This window comes from Electrona antarctica, assembly GCF_951216825.1.
Source record: "Electrona antarctica genome assembly, chromosome: 20".
In the NCBI taxonomy this organism is placed as follows: Eukaryota; Metazoa; Chordata; class Actinopteri; order Myctophiformes; family Myctophidae; genus Electrona; species Electrona antarctica.
In genome coordinates this window covers 39,686,612-39,713,992 of record NC_136801.1, presented here as the reverse complement: position 1 = coordinate 39,713,992, position 27,381 = coordinate 39,686,612, and the positions used below count along the sequence as shown (strand labels likewise).

At 43.7% G+C, this 27,381-nt stretch overlaps 1 protein-coding gene across 4 annotated transcripts in view; it reads left to right on the top strand.

The window, feature by feature from the left end:
* Window positions 1-27,094, top strand: part of zcchc2 (zinc finger, CCHC domain containing 2) — a 66,623-nt gene extending 39,529 nt beyond the window's left edge. For 2 of the 4 annotated variants that reach the window (XM_079489941.1, XM_079489939.1), the window contains exons 6-19: window positions 2,249-2,340; window positions 6,561-6,620; window positions 7,748-7,808; window positions 9,596-9,725; window positions 12,917-12,990; window positions 14,683-14,756; window positions 15,591-15,695; window positions 16,580-16,927; window positions 19,020-19,481; window positions 20,050-20,209; window positions 20,991-21,306; window positions 22,709-22,882; window positions 23,678-23,987; window positions 24,735-27,094. In XM_079489941.1, the coding sequence (XP_079346067.1) occupies window positions 2,249-2,340; window positions 6,561-6,620; window positions 7,748-7,808; window positions 9,596-9,725; window positions 12,917-12,990; window positions 14,683-14,756; window positions 15,591-15,695; window positions 16,580-16,927; window positions 19,020-19,481; window positions 20,050-20,209; window positions 20,991-21,306; window positions 22,709-22,882; window positions 23,678-23,987; window positions 24,735-24,796 (2,428 nt within the window). In that variant the 3' untranslated portion in view covers window positions 24,797-27,094. The remainder of the gene's footprint in view (window positions 1-2,248; window positions 2,341-6,560; window positions 6,621-7,747; window positions 7,809-9,595; window positions 9,726-12,916; window positions 12,991-14,682; window positions 14,757-15,590; window positions 15,696-16,579; window positions 16,928-19,019; window positions 19,482-20,049; window positions 20,210-20,990; window positions 21,307-22,708; window positions 22,883-23,677; window positions 23,988-24,734) is intronic. The other 2 variants (XM_079489942.1, XM_079489940.1) reach the window with 2 other exon arrangements.
* Window positions 27,095-27,381: the final 287 nt, after the last annotated feature.

The window sequence follows — 27,381 nt, the reverse complement described above, 5'->3', positions numbered from 1 at the left end:
CAGATCTGCTGAGCTGTGAGCACGTAGCACTTCATCTTTTACTTTTACTTTTACTTTATTTGTTTATTTAGTCGGGACAGTGTATATTGATGAACATTACATAAAAAATGCAGTGTAAATATACCAGATTTAGCAAAACATGCTAATTTCCATCTGCAGTCCCCAGACATCAAACATCAAACAATACAAACAGGACTGACATACAGTAACAGGACATAGCATACAAATGCCTAGTACATTTCAAACGTAATAAGACTAGTAAGAATAAGAAATAAGAAAATATTAAACTATTATTAGGGTAGGTTTACTCTAGTAAGCTCTCTAACACAGCATACAAAAAAGAAATACACCTAAAATAATCATGAATGGTTGCAGCTTTGATTTTCAAGCAACCATTTTTTCAGATTGTATTTAAAAGAGGAAAATGTAGCACATTCCCTTATATGCAGAGGAAGTCCATTCCATTTTACACAACACTGTACTGAGAGGACATTTTGGCCGAATGTTGTTTGCCGGTGCGGCATCTTCTGAGGAACAATTACATATTGTCCTTTTTTAGGAGAGGATGTTTGTCATGGAGTCAGTGGCGTGCACAGACATTTAGAGGGGCAGGTGCTCAAGTTAAAAAAGGGCACCTTGTGCAGCGCGTGGAACCGGCCGGTTGCCTTAATCCATTTTGGGCGGGAACCCCTTTTGGTGTTAGCATTATGTTATGCTTTAGCTATTGAAAAATAGCAGATCTACAAGCTCATAGCGCGCCACCGAGTGGCGCGCTATGAACTTGTAGGTCTGCTATTTTTGAAAAATCAAAAAAAAAGAAGAAAAAAAAAAGTTTTTTTTTCTTTCTTTTTTTTTTAAAAGGGCACATTGCCAAAAGGGCAGGGGGTGCTCTAGCACCCCCTAGTGTCTATCTGTGCACGCCACTGCATGGAGTGATAAATCCACGGCAACCAGAGGGGAGAACCTCCCGTAAAAGGCCGCTGAGATGACACATATTTTACTCAGAACCACAATGCACAACCACCATTTGCAGTACACACACCGACGGTTAACAGTTTGACTGAAAACCTGCGTTCCACGCTATTTAATCCATTGTCTCCCCCCTGCGTAATCCGCTAAACCCGCTATTTGTCTTTTGTCTTTAATTCACCATTTTTTACCATATATATTTTAGGGGCTTGTCATGTGGTCTACCTGAACAGCCTTTGTGTGATCTCTCTACTGGTAGATCGCAATCTACCTTTTGGACTAACCCCTGAGTTAGGGGGTTTCAGTGTCTTGCTCAAGGGCACTTCAACACGCAGCCAGGAAAATCTGCCGATACAGTTGGGATGTACCAGTCCCTCAAGCTGGACTGTGTTCTTATTCCCACTCCAATGTTTTTTTTATTTCGCTCACAGTTCATTTCTGACTGCCTGCTCCCACCCGGGTGCAAATTGTTCTCAGTCGCTACGACTGATTTGATTTCAGTCATCTGGATTCCATAGAAATCAGCATGTCTTCTATAGAAGTGTGTCCTGCACTAAAAATAGTTTTGGTTATTAGTTGTTTCAGTCTTCCAGAAAACCCTAAATGATCTCAGATATTTCATAATCCCAATCACCTCAATCTGTAATTTCTTCAACTGGTTTAGCTACCAAAACATCATCATTTTCCATATTGTGTAGGACACACAGTGCTAGTGTGGTGACTCATTTCATGCCATTTCACAAATTACATATTAGGACCATGGCCTACTAGCAAAAACAAAAAAATCAGTTGTGAGATTTTATTTTGCTTTAATCCATGAGTGTCCTTTAGTCCCCTATAATCCCACAACGTTACCGCCTAGTCCTGCATAATCCCGCAATATTTCCACCGGGACCCAAAAGTACCAAACGGCCACGGTCGTACACACGCACGCACATGGAGATTTAAGTAACTCCGCCCAACCCTAGCAAGCGCTAGGCCTGTCACAATTACTACATGATCGCCTAATTGCAATTATTTGAGATCATCACGATTATTTCTTTTGCATAGTCGTCAATCGTTTGCATGTTGAAAAATGTCCATACATTTTCAAGCATTGCAGAAAAAGCAGATCTACAGTTATTCATCATATCTGCCCTGTGGAATATGTGATTACGAGGCCTAAAAGGCAAACGAAATATGTATAAATTGTAACGTTCCAACTGTGTGTGTGTGTGTGTGTGTGTGTGTGTGTGTGTGTGTGTCTGCGCGCGTACGTGCGTGCGTGCGTGCGCAACAGGGAGAGGTTCATGTGTGCTCCTCCACTCTTCAGACAGACCAGGAAGGTCTGCAGTTTCTTCAACTGTGACTCCAAATCTACCTGCTGCAGATGTAAGTAACACTGTGTGTGTGTGTGTGTGTGTGTGTGCACATGCGTGCTTTTACACCTCCGGCCCAATTGTCCAACACATCGGGAATAGCTGCCGTGTGGTGTGCTACTCATAGAGTATATATATAATAGAGACTGAACTGGCGCGAAGCTCCGCCCCCCCAGCTATTCATGTCAGTGGAAGTTGCTCAGTGGCGTTTTGAAGCACCCGGAAGACTGCCGGAAGTCCCTCCCAGGACCTCAACTTTGAGGTCCTGAGTGACGTAGGGCAACCGAGCGCTCAACGTTAAAGCCCAGCTGCACGGGGTTTCCCGGTCATGAATCCACGGGTCCGCCTGTAGTCCCTCCTCCTACCACTAGGACCCAGAGCTTCAACGTTGGAAAGCCTGCCTGCCCCCTTGGTGCTACTCTATCCCATTTTGGGCGGGAACCCCTTTTGGTGTTGGCATTATGTTATGCTTTAGCTATTGAAAAATAGCAAACCTACAAGCTCGTAGCGCGCCACCGAGTGGCGCGCTACGAGCTTGTAGGTTTGAAATCAAGAACGACTGACATAGAAACATAGCTTTTTCAGAAAACTGTCAGGATGTAGAAGACATTTTTAGAATCTGATCTCAGGTCAAAATGGGCTATGATAGAGAACAAGTAATGAAGTTGGTCAGACAGAGAGGCTTATAATATTGTCCGTATCGGCCAAGAATGTGGGAGTTTATCCCCGTTCCAATGCTCTCCTAGACCTCTGGGAGATTGGACTGCTGAGGTGGAGCGCAACACCGGCTCCCAGTAGGTTACCGCTGGGGTTGTCAACAATTATTTCATGAGATAAGTCGTATGATCGCAATTATTTGAGATAATTGCAATTATTTTTGTCATCGCCATAATCGTTTCGATGTCAATGGAAGATGTTCATGCATATTTTTTTTTAAGGCTGAAAATAGCTGATCTACAAGCATACAACGTGTCACTTTTTGATGCGTTGTAAGCTTTAAGATCAGCTATTTCCGATATTTTGACCTAAAAATATATATAAAAAATGCCACTATGCTGCGGTGTCTCAGAGGTAGAGTTTCCGGATGGTAACCGCAAGGTCGCCAGTTCGAACCCGGGCTCCCCCAGAGTTAGCGTTGAAGTGTCCTTGAGCAAGACACTGAACCCCTAATTGCTCCTGATGTGCAGGTTGGTGCCTTGCATGGTTTCCTCTAACCTGACTCCGCCAGATGGGGCAGCAGAGAGTACACTGGGTTCCCCCCTCCTGCTCCCATCTGGGAACGCTCAGGCAGACTTGATGCCCGGCCACAAAACGGCCTGGCCAATCAGCAGCAGCTAGAGGCGGGATAGCTGCTGCTGATTGGCCAGGCCGTTTTGTGGCCATCTGGCGGAGTCAGGTTAGGTTTCCTCTGCCATCGTGTGAATGTAATGCACAATCTATGTAAAGCGCCTTGGATAAAGGCGCTATATAAATGCACCATTTACCATGTTATCCATGTTAAATGTTCCAATTTCCAATGCCACAAGCACAATTAAATTGTTTTATTGTGCTTGTGGCATTGCTGTCACGCAATTATTGACTGACAGCCCTACTTACGGCACGGCTTGCCACACCCGAGCAGAGTTTGCGGTGCCCAGGATCAAACCTAAGACCAAAACATGTTAGACCTGGTTTAAAAGTGTGCATTTCACTTGGACTGCCATGGAGATTCTTGCCCTTAATTTTAATTTGTTCAGTATTTGCCCCAAAGCCAGTATATATATTTTACACTAGCATGTGTAGTCAAAGAAACATACCATTGTTAGTTATCACTGCCACCTACTGGGCAGAATGAATAGGGCAGCTGAATGTCTTGATGCAGGTGGTTGAAGGCCTGTTGAATACCTGTTGTCATCATGTAAAGAATAAATGGCAAATGTGAATTGTTCCACTCTTACAATTACAATTTAGGCATTTAGCAGACACTCTTAATCCAGAGCGATTTACAGTTAGAAAGAACACATGGTAATACATCAAATACATTAAAAAAATGTTGTACGTAAGCTAAGAACCTAACAGTGGAATATCTATATAATGCAACTATGTGTGTACACTACAGACTAGAGTGCCTATAGTCTTATGTCTACATAAAATCTATCTATCTATCTATCTATCTATCTATGAGTTTTAATAGCAGATCTACAATTATTGTAGATTGTGAGCTTGTATATTCTGCTGTTTTCGCTATTGGCTGTATGGTGAAATATATGGGGCTTAAGTTGATAACGTCTTACAGTATCTTCTGGACTTTGCACAGATCTCTCTCGGGGAAACGTAGCCTACATGTAGGAATAACAGCATAACAAAAGAGTGAGTCACACCGAGGAGCAGGGTTGGGCCATTAACCCACCAGCCAGCTTTGCCATGGACACATTTGTGACTCTTTTTTAACCCATTTTGACCCGAGATCAGATTCTAAAATGTCTTCTACATCTTGACAGTTTTCTGAAAAAGCTATGTTTCTATGTCAGTCGCTCTTCGATTTTTCAAAAATAGCAGACCTACAAGCTCGTAGCGCGCCACTCGGTGGCGCGCTACGAGCTTGTAGATCTGCTATTTTTCAATAGCTAAAGCATAACATAATGCTAACACCAAAAGGGGTTCCCGCCCAGAATGGGTATATGGCAGCAAGACCAACTGTTCAGGAGATGAGAAAAACTGCTTTTCTTAATTATTATTTTTTTGTATCCAAAATGATTTAATAGCACAGGTAGACTCTTCACATACTAGACACTAGAGAATGTCTTCAAATAAATGTGAGAGCTGAAATAGAACCTTTCAAGCTCAACTTCGCTGCTTTATATGGCTTATAGACATTACTCTATAAAAGCCGTATATCTCCAAAACCGGTGGGTCAAACTGAACAACCAACATGTCAATTTGAGGCTATGATTCCCTGCTTTCACATGACATGAAAAAACAACAAATTCAATGACTTAGCCTCGGCCTGAAACGGTCACCTTTGTCCGTGTACGGACATTGTTTTGACGACCCCTGGCTGCCAATGGCACACCTGCGACTGGCCTTTCAAGGTTCAAGGTCTTTATTAGTGTCCCAGAAGGGCAATTAGGTTTACAGCAAGAGTAGTGGTTTAAAACATACAAACAATACAGGACAACAACAGACATTAGACACCATAGCATAAACAGAGGTCTGGGCGCATCTAGTGCAAGAATCAAAGATAAAAAAATATAAAAAAGGCTACATTCACACCGTCGTGCAGTCAGAGTGCACTGGAGCACATTCTGTTGCAACTGCCTTGTACACGTCATGAACTCTCACACACTGGCCTTTTGCTGCAGGGGCCAGATGGTGTTCTCCCACGCATACAAGCACACACACACACACACACACACACACACACACACACACACACACACACACACACACACACACACACACACACACACACACACACACGTACTGTAGTGTGTGTGCTTTCCGCAGTCACCATCACTTAAGACACCTGGTGTGACACATTGCACCTGTGCGTGCGTGCCTGCGTGCGTGCGTGCATGTGTGCGTGCGTGCGTGCGTGCGTGCGTGCGTGCGTGCGTGCGTGCGTGCGTGCGTGCGTGCCTTATGAATAGAGACGGCACCGGATATCTCCTCCCATCCACTTGCATTAAGTTGCTCAAAAGCGCATGAGGCGATTTCACTCAGGAACAGAGTACATTCTGGGATGGATTTGCCCCCCAAACTCATGAACGCGCTGGCCGTTGACTATCATTGCACGCGTTCACGTATGAAACAGCGTTCACATGTCGTCATGAACGTGCACAATGACAGTCAACGGACCAGCGCGTTCATGAGTTTGGGCCCAGCGCCGCGATACCAAATTCGGCCACTATGTCCATTTCGCCTCAGGGTTTCCTCCGGGTGCCGTCTCTATTCATATATATACTCTAAGGTGCGTGTGTGCGCGCGCATGCAAATGTTTTATTTTTATTTCAACTGTTTAAATGTTTTCAATCTGTCTTTTTGGAATAAAGTGTGTCTCTGACGTGCAACGCATAGCTAGCTCAGGGCTTAAAGTTCTCAGTCCTGGGGACTGATTTCAGTCCTGAGGATTTCATAGGGGTCATTTAATGAGATCAGTGCAGATTTGCAAAAAATCATTTTCAGTCTTGGGATTTATTTTGGCTTTAAGCCCTGCCAGCTATCTAACAACGCCACTGTTCTCTCTTCACTCAGGTAACTGTCAGCTGAAAGCCTACCAGGATGACTGCTCTGACGCCTCCAGCCAAGAGGAAGGTGAGAGAGATGATCTGTCTCCTTTTAGCCCATTTTGGACTGAAAAAAAGGCCTCTAAATCCTAACATTGTTCTGAAAAACCTATGTTTCTGTCAGTGGTGCTCAACCTTTTTCACGTCAAGGACCCCCAGAATTATCTCTATTGGGCCACGGACCCCCATCTTCAATGATTTGCGCCACATTTTAACAATTTTTCAAAAATAGCAGACCTACAAGCTCGTAGCGCGCCACTCGGTGGCGCGCTATGAGCTTGTAGATCTGCTATTTTTCAATAGCTAAAGTATAACATAATGCTTAGTTAAAACACCAAAAGGGGTTCCCGCCCAAAATGGGTTAGGGATGTCAAAATAACTGAGTTAATTAAATCGTGAAATGATTTAGGTTAAACAAAAATTAACGCAATGAATGCATGCTTGGATGATCCACCCTGCACTCTTGTCTGTTGTTCTCATAAAAGGCTGCACGATTTACATAGGCAGTGAGCGGCTCAAAGCACGACTGTACGGTGTCAGAGATGGGGAGACGGCGATGGGTCGCACACACACCAAGACTGCATTTCAATCATTTATTCTTGCATTTTGAACAGGAGACAAACGTTTCATCAGTGATGAAGGCTGGATAGACGATTTATTCTTGCATTTTGAACAGGAGATTTGTCTCCAGCCTAGTATCCAGCCTTCCGAAACGTTTGTCTCCCAGTTCAAAATGCAAGAATAAATGATTGAAATGCAGTCTTGGTGTGTGCGACACATTACCGTTATTTATTTGATATGATTTGAGAGGGGATTTGAGTCAGAGTTAACCCATTTAGGCCTGACCTCGAAATAAAAAAAAAATCTTCTAAATCCTCCAGTTTTCTGAAATAAATATTTTCACGATTTAAAAAAAAAAAAAAATAGCAGACCTACAAGCTCGTAGCGCGCCACTCGGTGGCGCGCTATGAGCTTGTAGATCTGCTATTTTTCAATAGCTAAATTATAACAATGTTTAAAACACTAAAAGGGGTTCCCGCCCAGAATGGGTTAAGAGACAGAGAGACACCATCCAATGTTGGATCCAAGTTCCGGATCCAAACCCTAGTGGTTATGTTCCGGGTTCTAAATGGTGGTTTGTTTCTGTGTTCCCAGATGTAGAGTCATACGTCCAGGGACCCAGGAAGAAGATTGGTAGCAAGAGCCCCAGTGTTGGGTAAACCTCTTCTCTTCTCTTCTCTTCTCTTCTCTTCTCTTCTAGTTTGTCACAGTTGAATGTGTTCAACGATTTTCAACCTGGCATTATTATAAAAAAAAAATTTAATAGTGAAAATCTACAAACTAACAATGCGTCGCAATTGTGAGCATGTAGATCGTCACATTGTCAGTGTTAGTGGCTGAAGTGTCTCATTTGTCACTATTTTAGCATCATTCTAGAATACACTCACTAACTTTATTTATCTTTTATTTATTTATTTAATTGACAGGGACAATGCTCATTAATCAACATTTCAGTTTTCACTTCCATGTAAATGTGCCAGAGTTAGCCATAAGCTAATTTACATCTGTAGTCCCTGAGCAGGCTCTTAAAATGGTAGTAAAACTAAACATACAATGACACATATAGTACAATACAATACAATACAATACAATACAGATAAAAGAAGGACAGAGTGTATAGTGTGCCAGCACACAACACCATGCGTTGATGCCATGTGTGCATGTGCCAGCACCCAACACTATGTCCATACAAAAACACAATACAATACAGATAAAAGAGAGACCGAGTGTGTGGTGTGCCAGCACACAACACCATGCGTTGGTGCCATGTGTGCATATGTGCCTGCACCCAACACTATGTCCATACAAAAACACTATACAATACTGTACAATACAGGAACAGATCAACATGGTACAAGGGACAGAACAACTGTGAAGTGAAAAATGACACCGGTGATGAATACTAAATAGTGCTTCATGGGTCATTGATGCGAGTGCTGAATCGCCTTCGCGTTTGAGTAAGGACGCGCTGTGATTGGCCAGTAGCCACTTTGAGTGGCAGTCGGGGGGGAAACCTAACTCTTATGGGGCCAAACGATCTCGCCAGAACACGATTTACTATGCTGTCCATATCGGGTCGCAACAGTGGCGTGCACAGACATTTAGAGGGGCAGGTGCTCAAGTTAAAAAAAGGGCACCTTGTGCAGCGCGTGGAACCGGCCGGTTGCCTTAATCTATTTTGGGCGGGAACCCCTTTTGGTGTTAGCATTATGTTATGCTTTAGCTATTGAAAAATAGCAGATCTACAAGCTCATAGCGCGCCACCGAGTGGCGCGCTATGAACTTGTAGGTCTGCTATTTTTGAAAAATCAAAAAAAAAAGAAGAAAAAAAAAAAGTTTTTTTTTCTTTTTTTTTTCAAAAGGGCACATTGCCAAAAGGGCAGGGGGTGCTCTAGCACCCCCTAGTGTCTATCTGTGCACGCCACTGCAGAACACGATTTACTATGCTGTCCATATCGGGTCGCAACTCGAACGGGGCTGAGTCGGCTCAGCGAACTTTGCAACGTTCGATACGGTCGCACTCGGTGGTGTCTCTCGTGGCTCAAGTTTGCTTGGGACGGCGCCCCCTCCATCGCGGTCTAAAACTGTACTTGGAGGGGAGGGGTGGTCGGCGTGACCATTTACTAAAACGCAAAGGCGATTCAGCACTCTCATCATTGACCATAATTAACCCATTTAGGCCTGACCTCAAAATTAAAAAAAAAATCTTCTAAATCCTCCAGTTTTCTGAAATAAATATTTTCACGATTTTTCAAAAATAGCAGACCTACAAGCTTGTAGATCTGCTATTTTTCAATAGCTAAATTATAACATTATGTTTAAAACACCAAAAGGGGTTCCCGCCCAAAATGGGTTAATACAGCAGCAGCAACATGTGAATGCGGTAAATTGCTGACGCAAGAAACCGCGTGCGTCGCTTTATTCCGTCCCCCTCTGCTCCAGTGTCTCCAGTGCAAAAGGTTCCAAGGGCGAGACTCGCAAGGGAGTCCACACTTCTGATCATAACGGCCAAGCCGAGCGGAGGAAGAAGAGCAACGCGACGAAGAGCGGCCAGGAACCTAGCAGCCAACAGGTCAGTCTGGAATAGATCCATGTTTCCCCCAAATCTCTCGAGAGGGATTCGGAGCTCCGCAGCTGAATCTGACGGCAATGGGCTAATGTGCGCACACACGCATTTTGGAAAGAACGTGGGTCCCTACTTCCTTCACAGGTGTTATCGATGATACTAATGAAGGCTCTGTTCCATTCTGGTCAAACAGAGTCAGTGTTAATGATACTAATGAAGGCTCTGTTCCATTCTGGTCTAACAGAGTCAGTGTTAATGATACTAATGAAGGCTCTGTTCCATTCTGGTCAAACAGAGTCAGTGTTAATGATACTAATGAAGGCTCTGTTCCATTCTGGTCAAACAGAGTCAGTGTTAATGATACTAATGAAGGCTCTGTTCCATTCCGGTCAAACAGAGTCAGTGTTAATGATACTAATGAAGGCTCTGTTCCATTCTGGTCAAACAGTCAGTGTTAATGATGCTAATGAAGGCTCTGTTCCATTCTGGTCAAACAGAGTCAGTGTTAATGATGCTAATGAAGGCTCTGTTCCATTCTGGTCAAACAGAGTCAGTGTTAATGATACTAATGAAGGCTCTGTTCCATTCTGGTCAAACAGAGTCAGTGTTAATGATACTAATGAAGGCTCTGTTCCATTCTGGTCAAACAGAGTCAGTGTTAATGATACTAATGAAGGCTCTGTTCCATTCTGGTCAAACAGAGTCAGTGTTAATGATACTAATGAAGGCTCTGTTCCATTCCGGTCAAACAGAGTCAGTGTTAATGATACTAATGAAGGCTCTGTTCCATTCTGGTCAAACAGAGTCAGGGTGCTGCTATTGTTGTGCATGTTGACCCACTGGAAACACTCTGCTACACCAGTGGGTTCAAAATGGCCCTGTACGGGTGTACGGGTCCATTTGGTTCCATTTGTACACTCTCAGAGTTATGGGGGTCCTTGAAATGAAAAGGTTTGAGAACCCCTGCACACTAAATGGAACCTTAATTTGTATCATCAGTAACACCTGTGAAGGAAGTAGGGTAGCGGCCCGGAAGGTGTGCATAGAGCCCATTCCCGTTACAGCGTGTGTAGAGTTTGTCGTTTTAGCAGGAACGAAAACAAAGACGCACCACTGGAAGAAGACAGTAGAACAAAATAGAGCAAAGTAAAATAAACGTCACCATACTTTTTTTTAAATAAAATAACTAAGTTGATTTTGGTGAATACACGTTTGAATATTAGACGAATATTCTCAGTTTGCAAGTTAATAGCCGTAGCATGTCTTTGATCTTACAATGCATTTTGTGTATTCCAATCCATACACACACACACACACACACACACACAGTATATTTAACTCCCAACTAAAAATAACACACGGCTCTCAGCCACTCCTGCTGCTTGATCAGCACCAGCTGTGTGGTGTTACGATTACCAATTAAAACACATTAAATGTGAACTTCAGATCGGATGTAGCTAATGATTATGCGTAGCCTCCTGTAGTTTGTGCTAAAAGGTGCCACACTGATGGGTGTGTACATGTGTTTGAGAGGGTGAGAATCTATGCCACACTGAATCACGTGATCACGTGTGTGTGTGTGCACGCACTTTTGCTGACATTGCACATTCTCTCTCTCTCGCGCTCTCTCTCTCTCTCGCGCTCTCTCTCTCTCTCTCTCTCTCTCTCTCTCTCTGTGTCTCAGAATATACATCATGATGCCCTTCACAATTTCATACCTTTGACTCTGAAATGTAAAGAATTTACAACTTTTCTTTTTTGTAACAGAATGTATTGTAATTGGTGTGACATGCATTCACAAAACGAGAGTGATGCAATTGTGAAAGCCGTGTGGCTTTTGGAGTGGATGCTATAAATGGGAGTTATGTTATTGTGCCTGGAGAAAAGATCGATTTGAACAATGTATTGATTTACGTCCATGATGTATGTATGTCATGTCACTTAAATGCAAAGCAATAAAACAGTGGACAAGAGATCCAGTATAAGTCATTTTACACTTGTTTGCATGCTGAAATAGATCTACAAGCTCACAACGACTGCGACGCGTTGTGAGCTTGTAGATCTGCTATTTTCAGCAAGTGTAAAATCAGCCATTATTACGGCATCAAGGCCCGCCAAAATACATTTTAGACTAAAACTAGACTAAACACTAAAACATTCCAGGTGACTAAAATGTGACTAAAACTAAATAAACTATTCAAAAGACTGACTAAAACTAAAATCAAAATTTGCAACACTCGCAAGCTCTTCTTAGTACTTTCATCGTTTCAATATGCATATAATTTATTAAGCCCACAGACTTAAAGTAGCTATAAGCAATAATATGTCAACATTTTAATGACTTTCTTTTCTTGTTTTTCTTTTTTTTCTGGTATTCAGACGGCCAGCAATGAGTAAAACGCTCCCAAAAAATGTTACTCACTCTGACACATCTATAGGGCCACACTCTGCATTCATAGATGTTCCTAGAAGCTTTGTCATTGGTCCTAAAAAGTTGAAATGAAATCAGGAAGTAGACAGGCAAATCGACCAATGACAAAGCTTCTAGGAAAATCTTTGAATGCAGATTGCGGCCCCTAGATGTGTCACAGAGACTACATTTTTTGGGGGGAGCGTTTTACCCATTGCTGGCTGTCTGAATACCAAACAAAAAAGTAATACAAGTTTTGACATATTATTGCCAATACTACAGTGACTGTAGTCATATGAAGGGTGCTCATTTAAGAAGGAAAAACAAAAAGGTTTAAATATGGAGTTTTATGGACCTATGAGATTTCTGCCCGGCAACAACACAATTTTACCTGGATTATTATTATTAATTTGTTATGAGCTTGTATAGAGGGTATGCGCATGCTTAAAGTGAATGGCACACAGAGTGGCAAAGCAACAGGCAAAGTGAGTTTAACATTGTTTAACGTTGTTTAATGCAATCAGATAGGACTTTTCTGTTTGTATGTATGGGCTGTCAAGGCCAGAAAGTAGTTTTTTGCCACTCAGTAGGCGTTCCTGCATAACTTCCTGGTTTGATGATGATGTCACGCGCATACTCTCTATTGGCGTACAAGTTTCAACGTCCACAGCAGCATAAGCGGAGACGGAGCAGCCGAACCTTACTGAGAAATGAAGCGCATAATAATAATCGGAAATGCTCTTCCATGAAATTGATAAATGTTTCTCTCCTCTCCTCTCCTCCAAAGGTCCAAGATGCAGAGAAGAGAGGCAGTCACCCCGTCGGAAAGAACAAGAGCTGGCCCATGCAGGCCACAGACAGGTAGGACAGCAGCAGCACCACTCACTGCTATGGACACACAAATATAAATAAATAGAAAAAAATAAAATAAGTGTCACCATACCTTTTGAATCAACTAACTGTAAGTTGGTGTCGGTGAATACACGTTTGAATATTAGACGAATATCCTCAGTTTACAAGTGAACCCATTTTGAGCGGGAACCCCTTTTGGTGGTTACATACATTATGTTATAATTTTGCTATTGGAAAATAGCAGATCTACAAGCTCATAGCGCACCACCGAGTGGCGCGCTACGAACTTGTAGGTCTGCTATTTTTGAAAAATCGTTAAAATGTGCCTCAAATCTTTCAGAAAATTGTCATGGTTTAGAAAACCTTTTTTTTTATATTTCGACGTCAGGCCTGAATGGGTTAATAGCCGTAGCATGTTTTGTGATCTTCCAATGCATTTCATGTATTCCACATACACAGCCGTAGATCGGTCCTATCTAGGGGTGTAACGATATAGTGTAACTCGAAATATCAATTTTAATTAAAAAAAATATCGTATCGTTTGACTTTGTATCGTATCGTTTTGCAATGGAAATAATCGGTAACAATCCGTCTGCATTTAAACTTGTAGCACAGTGTGTGTACTCGACCGATAATCCATTCCTAAGACTGAGATGTTGCCCTGGAAACACAATATCTTGAGATGGCAGTCAGCGGGCCAAATACATAAATATGGGGGGACCATTGACGAGGGAAAGTTGAACGCTGAATTATAGCAACATAGGTTTTGTCATGATACTGTTATTATACACTGCATTCACATGGGATCAGGCGAGCGGTATAGACGGCAAAAAACGGAAGTCATTTTAGTTGGACGGGGGAGCAGGACGGTATAAACGGAACAGGACGGCTACGGCAGCCCGCTGAGCCACGGCAGCCAGAACCTGGTGACGGCAGACGGCATTCAATGTTAAAATATTTTATCTTTTTTAGTACCGTTCCGTGCAGTCCAGCAGGTGGTGCCCTTTGCCGTCTACCGCTTGCCTGATCCCCATGTGAATGCAGCATTATTAGTCTTACTGGGTCAATGGCCTCTGTGCCTATTCAGTATTTAAGTCCGACGTCATTTTGTAGTGCTACGTTACGTCCGGGTCCAAGTGGCACCAGCTCCTGTCCGCATCTCATTGTAAGTAGAATATCTAAACACGTGAATCTTTTTTACAATGACGTTATTTTTCAGAAAGGAAGCCATTGAGGGTTAAAATGGGTCTTAATGCTTCCAACTCGAGTAGAATTATTAATGTTTTGTACAAGTGTCCATGGCAAAAAATAATATGATGTGGAGACTATTGAAGGTGGTAACAGTCCATTTGCTCAGTAAAATATTTCGGGGGCATATTTAGAATGTTTGCAGGCTTGAGTATGTTGAATCTAGTTTGCATTAATGAGGATTTAGTTGACACAATGGAATAAAATGGCGATAGTATTCCGTGTGGGGCAGACGGCCTGTCACAGCCAGATTTGGGAGAGCAGCGCAGCTTTGTTGTTGCGAGGAAAGCGGTAAAATGAGACTTTCGTGGTTGTTTTCGTCTCAGATTTAGTCCGACGGAGCGTCACAGTATAACTCTATGGGGACACAAAAGCGACACAAAAGTGGGACCCGGACGTATCTCTGGAGGGGGCGCTCACGTCACGGCTAAAATACTGAATGCTTTCCCTCAGGGACAAGGGGAAGAAAGCAGCGACCTGCATCACCAACGGCAGTGTGGCTGAAGGCCAGCAACCACAGAGGAGAGGTATGCATCACTGTTGATTTCGTTGACTAAAAAGTATGACAAAAAATGTTCGTCGACTACCTTTTTTCATTGACGTAAAATAAATGGAAACTAAATTAAAACTAAGCTATTGATGACTAAGACTATATTGACAATTTCGTCAACAAGTATAAACTAGACTAAAATGTTAGGAAGCGACTAGTGGACATTAGACAAGAGATCCAGTATAAGTCATCTTACACTTGGTTGCATGCTGAAAATAGCCGATCTACAAGCTCACAACGTGTCGCGCTGCGACGCGTTGTGAGCTTGTAGATCGGCTATTTTCAGCAAGTGTAAAATCATTACGACGACATCGGGGCCCGCCAAAATACATTTTAGTTGACTAAATTAACTGTAGATTTAGTCGACTAAAATCGTATAGTATTTAGTCGACTAAAACTAGACACATTTCAGATGACTAACATATTATAAGTTTCATTCCAAAGACTAAGACTGAACTAAAATAGAAATTTGCTGCCAAAAACAACATTGATAGGCCTGTCACAATTATTACATGATCATCTATTATTGCAATTATTTTAGATAATCAATATTATTTTTGCATAATCGTCAATCGTTTCCACATTAAATTATTATTTTTTAAATGGCAGAAATAGTTGATCTACAAGCTTACAACACGTCACTTTTGTGAGGTTTTGTCACATATTCATAGGTCATATTGTCATAGTGATTGGCGGGTGGCCAGACTAAAGCTGATTTACGGGATTGGCGCTTTATGTTAAACGTGTAATGGTGACAGGCCCGAGTTGTCTTCTAACCGCTGCCGTTTTTTGTGTTTTGACGGCGGCTCAGGCTTGGACGCGTACGGCGATACGTCGTCCGAGAGCTACAGCTCTCCTTCCAGCCCTCAGCACCACGCGCCAGAGAGCCTGGAGAGCGAGGACGAGAGGAACAAAGGTAGGAGACCAGCACGCGCACACACACACACACACACACACAGGCTCCTTTTCCACTTAGTGAGCGGGGTTTCGTATCCCGGCCGTACATGGCGTTTAGCCCATTCAGGACGGGAACCCCTTTTGGTGTTGTTTTAACCCATTTAGACCTGACCTCGAAATTTAATTAAAATCTTCTAAATCCTCCAGTTTTCTGAAATAAATATTTTCACAATTTTTCAAAAATAGCAGACCTACAAGCTCATAGCGCGCCACTCGGTGGCGCGCTATGAGCTTGTAGATCTGCTATTTTTCAATAGCTAAATTACAACATAATGTTTAAAACACCAAAAGGGGTTCCCGCCCAAAATGGGTTAAGCATTATTGTATACTTTAGCTATTGAAAAAACTCAATATTTGCTTCGGGGGGGGGGGGGGGGGGGGGTCCCTGGAACTACATATTTTCAGATGGGGGTCGGCGGCCGCGATTACATATAATTTCAGGGGTCCTTGACATGAAGTATTTTGAGAACCGCTGACATAGAAACATAGGTTTTTCGGAAAACGGTCAGGATTTAGAAGACATTTTGTAGAATCGTTCTAAATGGGTGTCAGAACATCAACATAATAGCAGGTGTGTATAAATAGCATTAACCCATTCATTATGTTATGCTTTAGCTATTGAAAAATAGCAGATCTACAAGCTCATAGCGCCGCCACTCGGTGGCGCGCTATGAGCTTGTAGGTCTGCTATTTTTGAAAAATCGAAGAACGACTGACATAGAAACACAGCTTTTTCAGAAAACTGTCAGGATGTAGAAGACATTTTTAGAATCTGATCTCAGGTCAAAATGGGTTAATTCAACACCTGTCTTTCTCACTAACGAGGTCGTTATCTCCCATCAGATACCGACAGCCACTCTGACGATTCCAGCAAAGGCCCCACCGACGCCTTCTTCGCCAAGAACGTAGCGGGGGAGGTGACCTCCTCCTCCTCCGCACTCCCCCTGTCCTCCCACAACAACGCCCCCCAGCCCGGCGCCCAGCCCCAGGCGCAGCAGAGCCTCTGCCCCCCGGACACCGCCCACCACCACCACCACAGCAACTTCCCTCCTCTGTCCTTCGTGCATTCCTTGTCCTACGTGTTCCCCAACGGCACCACGCCGGAGGCTCTCCTTCCCAGTCAGAGCGACGGGAAGTCCTCCTACGACACGCTGATGATGCAGATACCCCTGCCTCCTCCTCCTATACAAGGTTAGAAGAGTTTTGACGTATTTTTGTCAGGTGAAACGTGAGCTAACATCGCCCATGAAATGTGCCACCTTTCGCCACCTAGTTAGACTGATCTGATTGGCTCCAATGGGAAAGGTTTCTGCCAGCCACGACGCAGGCTTCAGACTAGTCTCGGAAACCCAGACGTTTATATTTCCAGGGAGGAAAAAAAAGTCTGGGTCCGAGTCCACTTCAATTCGGCATAGAGTAGCGCAAACATCACTCACTCTCTGCTGATTTCTGATCGTCTGCACCTTTGTTAAATTGACACACACGCACACATGAAATCACACCTGTGTGAACTGGGTGACCATAGCAACCATGCTAATTTCTTGGTACGAACAGACAGAAGTACGAACAGACAGACACGTAAACTAACAAAGTCAGTTGTAGGAGTGGTTTACACCACTCAAAAAGCATAGGTGAGTTCCAGGCTAGCTGCAGACAGACAGTGCAGAGCAACGCCAACGCAGCAGAGACGAGCATGCTCAACACTCACGGGGTGACGGGGAAGGAAAGACTATCGATATATAAAAGCGGCTGAAAGGGCCGCGAGGTTGTGACACAAACGTACACGTTACTGAAACAATAATCAGACTAATATGGGGGGGAGAACACAGCGGAGACGGCGCACGCAAACAATTGCCGCAAGGTTGGGGCGCAAACATAACACGCAATCATCATACTTATACGGGGGGGAACACTTATTTTAACCCATTTTGACCTGAGATCAGATTCTAAAAATGTCTTCTACATCCTGACAGTTTTCTGAAAAAGCTATGTTTCTATGTCAGTCGTCAGTCATTTTTAAAAAATAGCAGACCTACAAGCTCATAGCGCGCCACTCGGTGGCGCGCTATGAGCTTGTAGATCTGCTATTTTTCAAAAGCTAAAGCATAACATAATGCTAACACCAAAAGGGGTTTCCGCCCAGAATTTGGCCCTATAACCCATTCAGGTTCTGAAACCTTTATTTTACAGATGGGTAGTGTGCCATGTCAATCATCAACGTTAATTTGAATCAATGTCATGACGGATGCTTTGATTGATTGAATACTTTAATAACGGTTTGCAAAACACTACAGCAAGGAGGGTGAAAAACAGCAACATGTTGAGCTCCTCTGTGTTCAGCAGCAGGTCCTCTCTGATGGTGGTGGGAATGGATTCAGTGTTGAGCGTCAAACCTCTGGTGGTGGTTTGAACTGATACAACAAAGTACTGGACAGCCTTTTTTTTATACTATTCGGAAGGGACAGCCTTCCGAAAATGAAATGACAAAGTGTTGAGACCTGAGGCCGACTCTGAACATTCTACATCCTAACTAGTTTTCAGAAAAAGTTTCTATTGCTATTTCAGTCATGAAGTCATTAAGTCCTAAAAAGTCAGCGTCGGACAGTACGTGTTTTCAAAGGGAGATTGTACAGCATTTAGTTCCGACCCACCAATCCTGATTGGTTGAAAGAGGCTGTCTACCCGTGCTTCAAATGAACATGAAAGCACACCGAATTCAGTGTGTAATTATTTTCCTGGCGGATCAAGCACACAAACCCAGACACACCCACCCACGCTCGTCCTCTGGCTTTCTCTCGCTCACTCACACGCGCACACGCACACACACACACACACACAGAATTGAAAAAGGCCAGAGTAAGTATTGTGTGTTAAAAAACTCAAGATAATGTGGCATTTAAAAAAATATATATTCAGTTACAGATTAACCCATTTTGGGCAGGAACCCCTTTTGGTGTTTTAAACATTGTTATAATTTAGCTATTGAAAAATAGCAGATCTACAAGCTCATAGCGCGCCACCGAGTGGCGCGCTACGAGCTTGTAGGTCTGCTATTTTAGAAAAATCGTGAGAATATTTATTTCAGAAAACTGGAGGATTTAGAAGATTTTTGTTTAATTTCGAGGTCGGGCCTAAATGGGTTAAGCTTATAAATAAATAAATAGATATTAGAGCATTTTGTCTATCATTTCAGTTCGTTTTAGTTAAATACACGATACAGTTTCAGTTATAGTTTAAAATTTTAGTTTAGTTTCCGTTAACTGTAATAGCGTTGCTCCTACAGTTCCCAGCGGCTCGGGCGCTCCTCCCGGTGGAGACCCGGAGAAGAGGGACGCGCCGCCACCCCCCCCGGCCGCCACCGCCGCACCACCACTACGCACTTTCGGCGCTCCCCCTCCTCCCCTGCACGCTCCGGGGAGCTCCGCGGTCCAGCCACTGGTGCAGAGGTTCAAGACCGTGTCGTCGTCGTCGTCGTCTCCGAGCGTCCCGAGCACTCCGGTCCCTCCTCCGGCCTCGCAGGCGCCTCTCCAGACGCCCCTCATGGGGGCCTTGGGTGTCCTGCAGCAGCCCGTCTACCCCACCCCGGACCCTGTGGGCGTGGCAGGCCCTCTGCCACCACCACCCCCCCAGATGCCACTGCAGGTGGAGCCTCCCCCCTCGCATGCCATTAAGCAGCACCCGGGCCTGGCCCTGCCCTCCCCGTACGCCATGCTCCCCGCCATAGGAGGCCCCGTGCCGTCCGGAGGTAGGCCTGTCATTATTACTACGTCATCGTCTAATTGCAATTATTTGAGATGATCGCAATAGTTTTCGCATAATCGTCAATTGTTTCCATGTTGAAAAATGTCATTTTCATTTATTTATTTTTTATTTTAATTTTTTTTAAATAGCAGAAATAGCAGATCTACAAGCTTACAACACATGTTGTACTGTACTGGCACTGTACTGTACTGGCACACCCGAAATCACCATGTATACAGTTAATATGTGCGTGTGTTTGTGTGTGTGTTAGGTTGCGCACAGGTGGTGAAAAACAACCATGCTGTTTTCGTGCTCAGACGCACTCACCCACTCACCCAGCCAGCCAGCCAGCCACCCACCCAGAGACACACATAGTCACTTAAGGAAGTGGTTGCACCACTTAAAAAGTTTGAGAACCACTGCAAACTAAAATGGAACAGAGCCTTAATTAGTATCATCGGTAACACCTGTGGCCCGGAAGTAGGGAAGTGGCCCGGAAGTAGGATGAGTTGTCCTGTGTGCATTAGAGGCCATTAATCGTCAACTCTTAAATGTGTCATGGTGACTGACAGCCCTGTCCGCAGGCCCGGGGCAGCAGCAGGTCCAGGCGGCGGCCCCCCCTCCCGCGGTGCCCACCCACACGCCAGGCCCGGCGCCCAGCTCCAGCCCGCCGCTGCTCGCCCACAGCACGGCGCGCGTTGGCGACTGCACCACCGCCTACATCAACACAAGGTCAGAATGGTCTGGGATGTTTCATTATAGTTTAGATTTAGTTAGTTTTTACTTACTTATTCTTCTAGTTTCAGTTAGTTTTAGATGTATCTAATTCGGTTAGTTTTGGTTAGTTTTGACCTAATTTGTTTCTAATTCAATTAGTTTTAGTTAGTTTTTTGAGCGGGTTTGCTAGTTTCTATTTAGTTTTTGTTTATGTGACAATGCTTAGTTTTAAGAAAAAATTATATTAAGTTACAGCTTAAAAAAATGACTTTTTGTATCTATCATTTCATTGCGTTTTAGTTCGTTTTGTAAACACACAACACAGTTTCAGATAGTTATCGATTTTTTTTTCCCGTTTCCTTTCCTAGTTTTTTATTTAGTTCATTTAACAAAAATGTAATATTTTTTTTATTTAGGGTTTCTTTTTGTTTCTCTTTCGTTAGTTATATATTTTATTTCTGCCATTTCCCACAGGAAAAAGAGACCTTTGTCTCAATGTGTTTTTTTTTCACTGGTTAAATAAAGGTTAACACATTCTGGGCGGGAACCCCTTTTGGTGTTTTAAACATTATGTTATAATTTAGCTATTGAAAAATAGCAGATCTACAAGCTCATAGCGCGCCACCGAGTGGTGCGCTACGAGCTTGTAGGTCTGCTATTTTTGAAAAATCGTGAAAATGCGGCACAAATCTTTGAATATATAATCTTTCAGAAGACGTCGATGTTAGGCCTAAATGGGTTTAATAAAAAATATATATTTTTTGTTAACTATAATAACCATGTCATCAACCAACAGCAGCACTTCCTGTGTAAGCGGCCACGTCGCCCCGCCCCCGACCGGCAGCAGCAACCCCATCACTCAACAACAACAACAACAGCAACAACAACAGGCACCGCCCCAGCAGCAGCCAATGGGCTGCGGCGCCTGCGGCTGCCACAACAACTGCGGCGGGCGCGTTGGCGGCAACAACATGGCCGCCAACATGGCCAACAGCGTCGCTAGCAGCACAGCGGCGGCTGTCAGCCACGCCCCTTTCTTCTTCCCCGGCCCTCAGCTGGCCGCGGCGGCGGCCGCGCGGCAGATGTTCGGCATGCCGCCGGCCCTCTTCCAGGTCAGTGGACCAATCCATCGACCAATCAGGTTCATGTTTTAGCAAGGCTTTTGGCACACCTACAATCGACAGGTGCGAAAAGAACAAACCCCCGCACACTAGGGCATTAAGCAACTAGTCGACTAGTTTACTAGTCGACTAGTAAATCCACTAGTCGACCTTGCTAATACTAGTCGACTAGTTGATAGGAGAAAAAAAAAAAAAAGTTAATTTTCTTTTTTTTTTCTTTTTTTCCCCCGATTTTGTAGGCCTCAATATCAGGTAGATTATAGTTATAGTCACCAATGTACACAGTTTTTAAATGTACAAATATTTATTTCCCAAAAAAAAAAACATTTTTTTTTTTTGGGAAATAAATATTTGTACATTTAAAAACTGTGTACAAAAAAAAAAAAAAAACATTTCTTTTTTTTAACATAAAAGGTGGTTAAACTAGGCAACTAGTCAACTAGTAAAAATGACTAGAAGTGAATGCCCTACCGCACACTGTCTTCAAATGCAGTAAAAATCTTTAACCCCCATATGGCCAGCCTAATTAACAGTGGATTGTGCCTTCTACCTGCACAGCACTATTCATATTTTTAATTCATAATTTTAATGGCAATAGAAAAATCAGTGATATACACACTCCATCTCATTTTCACGCGGCAAGACTATAGTATTAGACACTGAGTCCTGATGGTGGTGGTAACTTCACCATTATGCCGATTTTGACCGAATAGAGGGAATCTGGCGATGTCATTTCCGGTTAAAACGGATCACAACATCCGCTAGCTTTCTGCACTGTGTTACACAGTGATCTGTCCCCGATGCTATGCGATCATCGTTTATTTGAATATCTAAGTCAAATCTTTATTTGACTTTATGGCCAAGCCTGATGAAGGCCGCAGAGGCCGAAACGTTGGTGTTTTTTTTGTTTTTTTTCAGGTCGTTATTAGAGAAAGTAAAATATCATTGTTAATTTTGTTTCGTTTGCTGCTTTCTTTCGTTTCAGCCAATTTTTTTTGTGATTCTTTGACAGGGCGGGGGGAATCGAGCAAGTGGCTAAATAGTAAATAAGTATTTTTTTATTTAAAAAAAAAAACGTTTTACAGCAATTTCTTTATTATTTGCTATAGTCTTACTAGACCCCAGGAAATTTTGTATGGCTACAAAAGATCACAGGGTCTACTGAATGCGAAGGGGGATGTGACAACCCGACGATTGAGCCCATGACACTGTATGGCTTCCCCCTTGTAACTAATAATTTATTCCAAAAATTATTCCAAAAAAGACTATACAACGTAATCAAAATGTGCTCTCTCTCTCTCTCTCTCTCTCTCTCTCTCTCTCTCTCTCTCTATATCTCTCTCTATATCTCTCTCTCTCTCTCTCTCTCTCTCTCTCTCTCTCTCCCCCCCAGGTGTCCACCTACCTCGCCCAGCCACAGCACCAGGCCAACAACGGGGCCTTCTTCAACCACCCCAACCCCCCGGGGCCGGCGCCGCCGCCCCCCTACGGGCCCCTGCAGCACGCGCACGGCGGACACCCCTCGCACCCCACGACCGACGTGACCTCCCACATGCTGGGGACGCAGGTACGGCGGGAGGGACGAGAAGAGAGATTTAAAAAATAATAAATAATGTCCTCGTCGTACAATTGTTTGCTCTTGTTTCGGTATTCTTTCACAGCGAACGTTTTAACTCAAACCTTTGCTTCTGCTGGTCCCTGGAACAACATATTTTCAGATGAGGGTCGGCGGCCCAATTACATATCATGTTTGGGGTCCTTGACATGAAATGTTGAGCACCACTGATACAGAAACATAGGGATTTAAGAAAACTGTAAGGATTTAGAAGATTTTTTTTTTTAATTTCGACGTCAGGCCTAAATGGGTTAAACCCTTCTATCAGGCTTCCCACAGTCATGACATTCCTGGAAATATTTAGAAAATGAGAACAAAAAATTAAAAAATTCCAGTCCTAGAAAAGGTTTGGACTTTATCAAAGGTCCTGGACATGTATAACATGCAGTAGGCTACACAAGTAAGACGCGTGAACGCGGGAAGCGAACGCAGCTCGTACATTGCAATAACAACAATTAGATTAAATTACGTACTTTTTTTAAGATTTTTTTTTTAATTTCAGTTTTTTAAGTTACGTTTTTTCCTTTTAAGTTTGTTTTTTAAGTTAAGTTTGTGGATTAGTTCAGGAGACTATGGAAAAAACTATTCTCCTGAATACAGACGGGTAAAAGAGGAAGGGGCTGAAGCCCCCTTTGATACTGTATATACGTGTGCACGTCCCTGATTACCATTGCCATGTTCTTGCTTACTGTAAATCACTCTGGATTAAGAGCGTCTGCTAAATGCCTAAATTGTCCCACGACGCAGGCGGCTGCCGTGGTGGCGGCCAGCTACGGCCTCCAGCAGCAGATGGCGCCGGCCGCCGCCTTCTGCCAGCGCTTCTACCAGCACATGTACCCTACCGCCGCCGGGGGAGGGGGGGGTGGCGGCGGCGGCGGGGGGCCGCCGGCGGGAGCCCTACAGGCGCTGCTGCCCCCAGGAGGGGGCGCCACAGCCACGTCGCTCGGGGCCACCGGCATCAACAAGAAGAACGGCGTGCTGTCCTGCTACAACTGCGGCGGGGCCGGTCACTACGCACAGGACTGTAACCAGCCCCCCATAGACTCCACGCAGCAAGGTAAGGGGTCCATAAGGGTCCATTTGGTTACCGACTCTTCATCATTTAGCTGGGGACCACCTGGAACCTCCTCAAGGACCACTGGTGGTACCCGGACCACTGGTTGAAAACCCATGTTCTAGTGGGTTTGCAAGGCTTGATGAGTTATTTAACTCGATGGACGCCAAAACGCCTCGCAACCCGTCAGATGACAGGTTAAGATTTAACCCCGGGAGGTCGCCGAACCCGTCAGCTGGCGGGTTGTAAGGGTTATATCAATACCATGCAGGCGAAGCTCAACACTAACCCTTCCGTGCTGCCCAGGCTGCTAGACAGCGACCACGTTCGAGTTGTAGAGCCAGTCTTAGTAGAAAGATAATTTAAATATTAGGCCAGTTGTAGAAACAATGAATGTTAAAAATAGAGTCGAGGGTGGGCTGAAACAGTAAGTAATTAACTGCGAACCAACAAATATCAAAAATTAGCAAAGAAACAACTTAAAGTCTACAAATGATGGAAATCATGGAAATCAATAAGGTACAGCAATTGCAGTACAAATCAAAGGACATGGCATATGAGGACAAATGGGCATAAAGAGTACAGCTGTATACACAAACATCTACAAGCTCGTAGCGCGCCACCGAGTGACGCGCTACGAGCTTGTAGGTCTGCTATTTTTTTTAAATCGTGAAAATATTTATTTCAGAAAACTGGAGGATTTAGAAGATTTTTTTTATAAATTCTGAGGTACGTTTTTGTTTCTTCCAGGTGGCTTCCGGCTGAAGTACGCTCGCTCCCACACGTCAGAGGGCCTCGACAACGCCGACTGAGAGAACAACAAGAAGAAGATTAAAGATCGATCTACTTTCCTGCTTGGTGTGTCTTTGGTTTTTTTGGGGAAGGATCGTAGTTTTTTTCTCTAGAAGCTATAAGACTACAGCCTGGTCTGGAGGCTGATCAGCGCTGGCCAAAGGCAACCAACTCACTCACTGGACACAGCCCGGGGGGTTTTCAGGCTTCGGGGGGTTTTCAGGCTTCATTTAAGACTTTGACCACCACCACCGCAGCAGCAGCAGCAGCGCTTGGCGGAAAATATAAGTGGCGTATTTTCAACCGAAACTAAAGGAATATAAGAACTCCCCGCACACTGTCTTCAAGTGCAGTGAAATAGCTTATCAAGGGAACAGCAGCGTTTCGGCCCTATATACGACCGTCTTCAGGCTTATCTTTATGTCAAAGGAAGTCAAAACGTATGTTTTGTTTGGGGTTTTTTGGCAAAAGGCGACGTGTTGTGCGGCGAGGTATGGATTAGCCTCCTTTGAGTCGTGCCTGAGACGACATCGTCGTGAACGAGAGCCAAGCAAGTCTTGTTGTTTCCCCCCCCCCGCAGACATTTACACACAGACACACACACACACACACACACACACACACACACTTCTGACTCCTGCGCCCCTCCCTTTCTCAGTGGTATTCTTTGCACTGAAGGCTGGCATCAGACTGGCAGTGGGCTTAACATTATCTATAAGAACTAACAAGACTCAACTGGAGAGGAGAGAGTCGGTGCAGGAGAAGACTACCGTTCTAAAGATAAACTGACTTAATATACCGTCGTTGTTTTTCCTCTGTGTGCGTGTTCTACAAGTCGAGTTCAAGCCTCCTTCCTCGTTGGCATTACTGCTTTTGGCATAAAAATCCCCCCCCCCCCCCTCCCCACCCGTTCAACCAAATGAGTTTTGAAAGATTAAAATGAAAACAAACAAAACAATCTAAAAAGACAATAGATTAATGCAAGCAACATGCTGGGATTTAGGTTTTTTTTTTTCTTTTTTTGCAGTGTTTTTGAATGTACAACTTTTTTTTTCATCTTTTTTTTTCCAATTTAGAAATTTGACTGTATCAAAAAAAAAAGTGTTTTTATTTCCAAATTGTGGCATTTTCTGCCACTCGATATATAATGTGAATTAAGCGCCGCATAGTTGAGTAAGACATTCTTGAAAATGTCTGTTTGTCAGAAGATAAATGCTGCTCTGTTATTTTAATGTATTTGATTTGCTTTGTTTTTAAATTGTATTATTATTATTATTATTTAATTTTTTTGGTGATATGCACTATAGCGAACCAGGAACTCTAATGCTTACTTAATTTATGGTCCGTCGATGTAACAACATGCTCACAACAACGCATCAAGAATCCAACGTTTTTGGGGAACACGCCGATCAGATATTGTAGGCACGTCGTGGCGTCACCCATAGGTGTCAAGTGTAAAGCCACTTTTTCTTTTTCGCTCCGTCGAGAACGGCCCCAGAATAGCCGACCTACAAGCTCGCAGGTCGGCTATAAGAGCGCCGTAGTCCTGAAGTCACTCGCTTCCGACAGGTTCGTGGAAGTTTTTCTCTATGGAGAATAACATCGGGTCATCTTAACCCCATTTTGACCTGAGATCAGATTCTAAAAATGTCTTCTTTACATCCTGACAGTTTTCTGAAAAAGCTATGTTTCTATGTCAGTCGTTCTTCGATTTTTCAAAAATAGCAGACCTACAAGCTCGTAGCGCGCCACTCGGTGGCGCGCTATGAGCTTGTAGATCTGCTATTTTTCAATAGCTAAAGCATAACATAATGCTAATACCAAAAGGGGTTCCCGCCCAGAATGGATTAAAATCGTCTCGTGTAAGAATTGCGGTCCAAAAAAAACAACAAACCGTCTCAGCGATATTGTCAGTCAAGCTCATATTATTTTGATACAGTCTGTTTCTAGCGAAAATGTAACTAATTCGTCAGCAGTGACATTAGCGTTTTCTCTCAGTCAGTTGATTCTTCATATCCATATGAGTGAAACGGCCCGGATGATTTGTTTTATTTTTCAAACGCAGTTCATATATGAGGCGATCTAAGGGGATTATAATGCAAACAGATAAATACATGAACCCGTGGACTTTGGCACCCTCTAGCGATATATTGACGTCGGACTTCGGTGCTCTAAATCTCTGCACACGGCACTGCGAGGATATACTGTACGTACAGTAATAAAGATGTTTGTTTATGTTTTTGTTCACGTTTTTAAACACCATTTCTTCCCCTCTGACATCATCACCGAGGTAAATTCCTGGTCCGCTCGCAGACCTCCATCGTAAGAAACGGCTTATGTTAGCCACTCGGTGGCGCGCTATGAGCTTGTAGATCTGCTATTTTTCAATAGCTAAAGCATAATATAATGCTAACACCAAAAGGGGTTCCCGCCCAAAATGGGTTAAAGGGACTCTCATGGGATGCGTGTGCATGTTTCGTGTGGGTGGGAGGGTCACAAATGGGGCCAGTGTTAAAAGTTGATTTTCATACGAAACCCGTTTCATATTTGATGTAGTGCTTAATCTACGAGATGTCTCGTAGTTGTCAGAGAAAGAGTTAACCGG